Source organism: Camellia sinensis, chromosome 8, assembly GCF_055761805.1.
Source record: "Camellia sinensis isolate YWXY chromosome 8, ASM5576180v1, whole genome shotgun sequence".
Classification (NCBI taxonomy): Eukaryota; Viridiplantae; Streptophyta; class Magnoliopsida; order Ericales; family Theaceae; genus Camellia; species Camellia sinensis.
Window position 1 is genome coordinate 159,015,843 of NC_138968.1, and position 9,328 is coordinate 159,025,170.

Sequence of the window (9,328 nt, forward strand, 5' to 3'; positions counted from 1 at the left end):
GATGCACCTTACTTAGATGTATCTAAAAAGTAAAAAATTTGTGAAAAAATATTTTAAAAAATTAATAAATACATAAAAATATAAAAAATGTACTGAATTTTCGTATTTTTTTTTTTGTATTTTGGGTATTTAGTGAATTTTTAAAAGGTTTTCTTCACAAATTTTTTACTTTTTAGATACATCTAAGTTAGGTATGTTTAAAATTTTTAAAAATTGCTTAAAATATTTTTAAAAATCAGTAAAAACAAAAAAATATGAAAAATAAGAAAGTAGAATTTTTTGAAAAGTACTTTTTGAAAAGGGAAACCAAGCATAGTGAATCTCGTTTGTAATTTTTTTTTGGTTAATTAGTGAATGCTCTTACTATTACTTTTCATGGGTAATGTTATGGTACATGTCTTTCAAAATGTGTCACCTTGTTACATATATTTATGGTAAATAGTAGAAGTTATGATAATTTGTATTTCATAAATAAAGTTATGCATTTTATAATAGCGCTACGCATTTTTGTAATAGTATTACAAAATATGTAATATTATCACAAAAATGTATAATTTCATTTTTAAATTACAAATTATCGTAACTTCTATTAAAAAAATATGGATTGTTTTGAAAAGTTAGTTAAAAGCTGATTTTTTGACTTTCTTTTAATTTTTTTTTTTCAAAAATTGTGTAAAAAAATAAAGAGCTGATATGATATAAAATAAATTAAAAATTAAAATTTAATTTTTAACTAAGTTTCCAAATTAAAACTATGTAATATTTATTAAAAAATGCCTAACACACCACAACAACGCATAACAAGGCACATATGGTATAGAATTTCCCTATCCTCCAAACCATGTTTGACCCTCCCAATGTCACTGTCAAACACTGATAACAATATAGAATTTCCCTTTCCTCCAAACCATATTTCATATTTATAGGTTCAATCAGTAATATGGTAAGTAGGTATGATATCACGAAATATAAATCAATTAATAACATAATCAAGTAAATTAACAATATAAAACCCGTGGTGCTACAAATCTAGAATTTCCCCCAATAAATTTACCCAAATGAAGGAGGTAACTTGTTTTAATTTTATTTGTCTTAAAAAAAAAAATATTTTTAAAATTATACTTGTGGTTGATTTTTATTCTTTTTTTTATATATATAAAAATAGTGATTGAATTGAATCAACTCAATTTTTTATATAAATAATATTCACATTAAAACTTTAAAAAATACAACCTATGGTGAGCGGTGATGGGTCGTTAAATACACCAAAATTAAATACTAAACTATACCAAATTCAATCAGAATAATGGCAAGTCCAGGTATCGATCCACAGGGACTATTGTGAAATTAAACTAATTTAATTGTCAAATTCCTAAATTAATTTTGATAAAAAGATTGGTTGTTTATAACCTAATTTAATAACGAATAAATTAAACTAATGAATTAAATTGTCAAGAATAAATGAAATTGGATTTACTAAATTGGGGAAAAATCCTAGGGTAGAGAATTCACCACTAACCACATAATTAGGGATTCCAATTGAAATTAATTATGCTATGGTTTGAACGGATTAATGCTTCGCAACTATAAGCTCAAAGCATTTAACAAGAAGATTATCACATTCAATGTACGAGCACGAACCATCTTAAGTAATGCGAATCATTCACTCTAAACTAGGGTAGTGATATGACTCGTTCCTCGTAACATGGTTCGTCCCATACCTTGAATGTGAAGGAATAGAAAACTCATGTATGGATAATATTCAACAATCACAGAAGGTCAAATATTTGAAAAGATAATGAAAATTATATATAAAGAATTTCTAAAACACCATACAATCGTTCAAACCTTTACATAATATAAAATCAAAAAAGAAAACTACATAATTACATGGCTAGGGTTTCATCAAAACCCTAGAAAAGAAGACTAGCCACTCATGGAGGAGTGGAAGGAGGTAGAAGGAGAAGGAACAACCATGGGAGACATCTTTGAAGCTTCTTGTTTCTTCCTCTTTTGCAAACCCTAGCCTCCCTCTTTAGGTCAAAACAATTTCAGAACCCTAATCTAGCCTTTTACTTGCCTTTTTATGCTTCCAATCTCGTCTAAACAGGTTTAAAACGTCGGTTTGACTTTCCCAGAAAAAGTCAACGCACGTGCGAAAAAAGTCAACGCACGTGCGGGAAAGTCAACTCTGCCCAAATTCTGTCTTTTTGCTCATTTTATGTTCCAACGATGTACAACCTGATTGACACTCAACACACATAAAATATACAGTTTGACCAGCAAGGGAAGTTAAGAGATTCTAATTAACGACCTCAATGACGCACATTTCGGCCTTAATCACATCCCCCAACTTACTACTTGCTAGTCCTCAAGCAAGTAAAATAAAATAAAATTAAACAAAATCTATCTATTTCCTCTTTCGTGGGAAAACGGTTGCATTTAGCATATGCAACAAGCCTTTAAACCACAAAGTTACCCCAAGTGGATGAGTAAAGTCTCGTGAGGGTTTCCAGAAATGATACCCACAAACATTAACATATTCATATATACTCAACAACAAATGACTACACTACTCCACCTAACAATCAACTTATGTGCCACTACAGTGTGATATTTAGACATCATGAGTCATTAAAGACACAGTGGACAAGCATGAAGAAACCTATTGAGTCAAAACCACAATTCAGTTAATACAAAAGTAAAGTTCCCTATACTTGTGCATGCTAGTAGACAAGTCATGAGTACCCTCGGGGTAAAGTGCAATCTCCATATTAGTTAACTATCCACTATAATAGCCCAGTGTAACTCATAATAACACCCAACATATACAGAAAAACTAACCTGTTGTAGTCAAGATTCTCAAATTTTTTATTTTTATTTTTATTTTTTTAAATGACTGTGCAATGCCTTGATCCATTAAGCTTTCTAATCAACCCATGTAACGAGCATTGGGCCAATGACTCCCAAACCAGACGGTTTTAGGGCACTAGGTGTAAAGACACCCCTACGGGCTTAATAACTCGAGTTGCAAAGGCTACGAATCTGAACAAGTCATTCTTCTTATTTTTCCTTAACTATGCAATGTCCAAGTCCCTTAAGCTTTCTAATTAACCCATGTAGCAAGTTTTGGGCCAATGACTCCCAAACCAGACGGTTTTAGGGCATTAGGTGTAAAGACACCCCTACGGGCTTAATAACTCGAGTTAAAAAGGCTACGAACCCAAACCAGTCGAGTGCTTTTTTTTTTTTTTTTTCTTGGCTCCTCATTTATTCTTTTCTGCAACTCTAGCTATTATCAATGATGTACACTAGGGATTATAATAAAAAGATCACTGCTATGATAGTGTGCTCATGTGAATTAAGGCATACTCATGACAAGTGTACTAATACCACAAACATAGACAACTCTCCTCGTGCAAACATGGCATGCAAGTATCTACCCAATAAATCCTTTTCATACAAGTCTACTATGATCTCCAAATAACATATGCAAATATCATCACCCTACTAGCAAAAAGTCACATCAGGTGAAGTAATGCAGTCAAGTGAAACAGGTATAAGCATGAATTATGAGCCAAATAGGAATGCACAAAATAAAATATAACCCTCATCCCCCAACTTGAATATGACATTGTCTTCAATGGAAAAGTAAAGAGAAATGAGAGAAAATTATCAGAATTGTAGGTGCACATCCAGGTAGGCAGAGAGTAACATATATACACTCACACTTTTTTTTTTTTTTTTAAGTCAATAAAAACGAAAATAATTAAAAAAAAAAATGAATAAAAATTACCTTAAAATAAATTGTAAACTAAACTAAGCGAAACGACTTATTCATTAAATGATAAACTAAACTAAACTAAACTACTTAGCCTCCGTTTGGGAAGTGGGTTGGCTTTTTGGCTTTTTTGGCTATTTTAGCCTGGGGCTAAAAAGCCTGGTTTGGGAAGGGCTTTTTGGCTTTTTTAGCTTTTTGGCTTTTTGGTGAGGTGTCATGTTGTTAAATGACGAAATTGCCCTTTTCCATTTTTTTTGATTTTTTTATTTGGGTTTGGATTTGGCATATTTTCGGTTTTTTTTTTTTGGTTTTTTTTTTTTTTTTATACAAATTTGGCTTTTTGTTGGGAAAAAAATTTGGTTTTTTTGTTTTGGTATTTTTTTTTTCCAATTTTGGATTTTTGTTTAAATTTATTTATTTATTTATTTTTGGATTTGGCATTTTTTTGTTATATTTTTTTTAAAATTTTTTTATGTTATCTTTCGATTTCACGTATTTTGCTATTTTTTGGGGGGGGGGGGTTTGGATTTGGCTTTTTTTTGTGTTTATTTTCTTTTCTTTTTTTTCATATTGGGTGTCGATCTGCCGACTTTTGATTAATTTGTTTATTTTTTTTTTGGAATTGAATTTGCCATATTTTGGTTCTTCTTTTTTATTTTAATTTTGTTATGTTGGGGTTTCGATTTTGCCTTTTTTGTTGTTTTTTTTTTTTTAGGGGGGTTTCGCTTTGGCATTTTTTGCTTTACTTTTTTTTTTGACAATTTTTGTATGTTGTGTTTCGATCTCCCGAATTTTGCAAATCCAAATTTTGTCTTTTTTATTTTATGTTTTTTTTTTTTGTAGTTTGGCGGATTTTGCGTTAGCTTTTTTTTTTTTTGAAATTTTTTTATTTTGCGCTTGGATTTTTCATATTATGCTTAATTTTTTTTTCCTGTTACTTTTTTTCATTTTGGGTTTGGATTTGGGGTATTGTGCTTAAATTTTTCGATTTTTATTTGGGAATTTATGTTTTTGTCTTTTTAAATTTTTTTTTTTACTATAACTATGTTTTTTTTTAACTATGTTTTTTTTTTGTCTTCGATTTTTATTTTTAACTAAGTCTTATTTTTTTTAATTGGTATACAATGTTATTTGTTAATATATTTATGTGTTTCATTTATTTGTAATTCACGTCGCACATGACAATTTGTGTATTAGTTTTCTTTTTCATTTGTTTTTATTTGTTTCACCTTTTTTTGTTTTTCCAAAAGCAAAACTCGTATGGATTGTTGTTTTTTTAAGTTAGGCACGTCAGCAACTGGAAGGGGTTACATTCCCGTGGCAACTCATACATATTATACATAATAATATATTTGAATACAGTCTGTTCCACGTGTGTCATTACGTGACGACCATACGAACATTATTTCGAGTACTATATATTTCCTAACATTCCGTTATTACGCATGTAACATAATTTGTCACGTATGTGAAGGCGGACCAATGCCATATGGGGGTCCTCATCTCCAACCATTAAACCATCCTCGTCATGTTCAACTTCTGGTATGGCATTTACTATTGTCATAGCCTCTTCCTCGTCACAGATTGGCTGAACAGTTGTTGGGTTACCTGTGTTTCGCCGTATATAATTATGTACTGCCATTGACGCCCCTACTAACTGAACTTGCACATTTGCAAAGTCATACCGAGGCATGTCTCGAATAAACCCCCATCGATTTTTCCAGGTACCGAAAGTGCGTTCCACGACACTGCGTAAGGACGAGTGGACTTTGTTAAATAATTCCCTTGGCGTGTTTGCCATCGCGTTTCGTGCAATACGCCGGAATTCTTGTTGGTGGTAACGGTGGCCTTTGAATGGTGCTAAGTAACCAATCCGGTTTGCATAGCCAGAATTGACAAGATAATATTTGCCTGCATACATGACGACAATGTATGACACCAAAACCAACATTCTGCGTCATTTTCATATAACGCTTTGTCAGCAAATAAGTATTTGTTAACAAATCTAATAACATGGCCATGTGTTACCTTTGTCAGGATGTGGGAAGGGGACGTTGTCATTTGTTAGTATCTCGTTGAATATGCGACTATCATGCATACTTCCTTCCCATCCGCAAGAAATGAATATGAAACACATGTCAAAATCGACAGCGGCCATTATATTTTGTGTGTGACAGTATTTCCTACCGAAATATGTTGCCACATCTGGCCCCGTAACCCATGCACTGACATGTGTTCCGTCTATTGCGCCAATGCAGTCCTGTCAACATGGATCATATGTTTTGTTTCGTAACTTTGTAACAAGTGTTTCAAATTTGTCACGTGCAGTTAATAACAAAAAACCATATATATTGTCTTGATTTATATGTCAATCATGTTTTGCTGAAGTACCTTGAACGGTAGGTATTTCCGTCTAGACCTCACGTATGGATGTATACGATGCTGACTGTATGTGGGCCGGCAATGGACAACAGTGAACTCTTTCATGGAATTTAATACATTATGCACATGTCTCGACACAGTCTCCCCAGAATGTTGGAACCGTTCCTGGATTTCCCGATTTTGCTTCCCTTTCAAGACATGGATAAACATCGCAACGCTTTCTTCAACAGCTAAGCCATGTGGACGTTGTAGGACTTGTAACCCAAAATCATTTACTAATGTCTCACACAATGCGGCAAAAACTTCCTTCGGCATGCAAACATTTTCCTCAAAGCGACCCATATGCCCCGCATATAGTTCGCATATCCATGTATTCCCGGTTAGTATAGAAGTGCGACATGGCGTTTTATGCATGTGTTTTTGGTACCATTCTGTCGCCAACTGGCATGCTTGTAGAAATGTGCAGTTCTGTTCTTGTTGCAGCTGGACCGCCATTTGATTAAGCATTTCCATTATTTCATCATGGTTGCTTCCATCCCAGGGATTCATCGCGTTTTCGTTGATGCAAAACCTACAAAAGTGGCAGGCTTTCAATTAGTTGGCACGTGATTCATTGAGTTAAATTATATTGAATTTTGCAATTATACAATGCCGACATTGTTTTTAATGAAAGCAATGCTGTCACCAATGTCCTTTGGAACGCATAATCATATGAATTGCAAAAAAAAAAGAAGCTGTTCAACGTATGCTTTACAGGGGGGCCATGGTTGTAACAACCACAAAACTAACAAAAGAACTTGCGACATATAGGCATTCAGAAGCATGCATCGAAAACGTAATTCCCTGTCTTAAACGTAGCGCCACAAAATATTAAACCGTAAACATCCCATTCATTTCCCAAAAACGAAGCACAACCATGCTTCCGGTCCGTCAACCCATGCACTTACCTAAAACTTGTCACTGCCCGTAGCTAGCAAGAAGAAAAAAAAAAAATACAGAATGCAAAACATGCACACACCACCATCCTGTTTTAGTACATAGCCAACAGTACCATAAGTTTAAGTTTTAAAAAGGAAGAAAAAGACATGCATCTTCAACACTCGTAAGACCGTAGCATCACATCCGCCTACCCCCAAACAGGTTTGCAAATGGCCCCGACGCAGTACACTGGAGCTGCTTCTGTGTAAGCCAGCCAATGATGTGGTCGTCATCAGACTGACACATCATGACCTCCTGGTAATCAGCGTTATCCATAAGTGTGGAGGCGAAGTGGAATAACGGTGTACAAATCGGGGACGGAATACTGCTCAGTTTATGCATGCACTCGGAAATAGTGTACAGTGATTCGTTGCCTGTGAGGTGCCTGACCGTGACCTGCTGATTCTTCGAACGCACCACATCTGTCATTCTGTTCATGCTCTCCGCAATAACAGACGCACCACTTGTTGCCTTCTTCGACTTTGAAACACTTCTTGATGGCCTCTTTCTCCGTTTTGCCTTTTCAATCGACACATGCTCCAGTGAAGAATCAGAATCCACGTCCTGTACTCCTGTGGGTATCGGATCAGCGAATGGCTGGGCTCCCAAACTACGCACTGAATCAGATGAGTCCGTAGCAGCTTCAGGAATGTTCTCTCCCGGGGTCCAATGGTGCTTCCCAGTAGCTGCTGCCCCTATGAAAACCGTCTCCATCAAGTCATGGTGTTCCAACGTTTTCTTCCTGAACTTCGCACACACCTTGTTGATCTGCAGACATGTACATGTGTAAAAGAGGTTGACGTTATATTTCATATTCATAAATTTTATTGAAGTTGAATTAAGAAGTAAAAAATGTACTGGTAAATGAGAAATATAAAACATGTTTCTACATGTACTTACTGATTCCATCTTGTCCCACCACTCGTCAGGTGCTTGAAACAAACCGGTGTCATAGTCGAAGCCTATCCCGGACACTCCCTTGCTTGAATCCATCAACTTCGTCCACGCTTGCCACTCTTTCTTCAAGCTCATGTACTTATTCTTCAACTGTTTAAGTCCATGTTTTTTTCCTGTTTTTCTCTGAAATTTCCTTGACAACGACTTGTACCCTGCCTGGCTGAGGACTAAGAATGGCCGATTTCCTTTACTAATCTCATTTGAAATCAACTGGAGGAAAACTCGGACTGAGTTACTGTCCCATGAGGCCTTGTGGCTTAGCTGAGTTTGTGTCTCTTCAAGACTGGTTGACTTGTCACTGACAACGCCTTTGCTTTTCGAGTGGTTACGAGGCGAAGTACGTGTGGAAGCCATTACTAATGTACGGTTACAAAATATTACCATCACAAATTTGGTTGTTATATACACACGCACAACAGATGACACATTAAAAACAACAAACGCAGATATATGATGCTGACGATGAAATTTGCATATACCCATTGAAAACATTTTTTACGTACGTACACAGGTTCCATGGAAGTTAGTAGTGGACAAAAACATGATAGTTAGTATTACGGCTCCCATATGCGACAACATAATACCATCGTACTACAAACATACTAACTACATACTAACAACATATTCAACACATACTAACGTCTTTGTACATACTAAGAACATGGTAACGGTGCTTACATACGGCACAACAAAATAACAACGACAATGCAGAGCACATACACAATGGTCTTAAGCACACGCAAGGATTGTTGAATGTCTATGACATCAGCCCGCAATTGCATGGCAATTTCATCTCCGGCTGACGCATAGCCTTGGTTCTCATGGCTTCGTTCTTCACACCAACCAATCCAACTGACACAAGGCTGATGAGTGAAAAGTATGGAACTATTAGTTTCATGGGTTGTTAATGTTCATTAAGTTATGACCGGTAAAGATTGGGTCACTCACCACAGGGCGGGGACATACAAAGTAGGAACGCCCTGGATTCTTGGTGGACCTGGAAATCCTAACAATACACGGGCCATATCCACAGGCACACATTCGTCCTGGCCATGTACTGGAAGTTGCAGTAGAGGTGAACGACGCCATGCTACGATGTAATATAAAGTAAATTGACATGAATGAACATGAACACGATTGCGTACTCAAATTAATAAATCTATGTTGTAATATATTTTGATAATGTTTTTTATGATAGGCAGCAAAATGGATTGGTGAGAATATATTTGT

At 35.2% G+C, this 9,328-nt stretch overlaps 1 protein-coding gene across 1 annotated transcript; it reads right to left on the minus strand.

Moving 5' to 3' along the window:
- Nucleotides 1–7,279: 7,279 nt before the first annotated feature.
- Nucleotides 7,280–8,452, minus strand: LOC145798221 (L10-interacting MYB domain-containing protein-like). Its single transcript, XM_082885717.1, has 2 exons — nt 8,042–8,452; nt 7,280–7,909 (listed from the first exon to the last, which is right to left on the minus strand). The coding sequence occupies exons 1-2, from the start codon at nt 8,450–8,452 to the stop codon at nt 7,280–7,282; spliced, it is 1,041 nt and encodes a 346-aa protein (XP_082741843.1).
- Between the last annotated feature and the right edge of the window lie 876 nt (nt 8,453–9,328).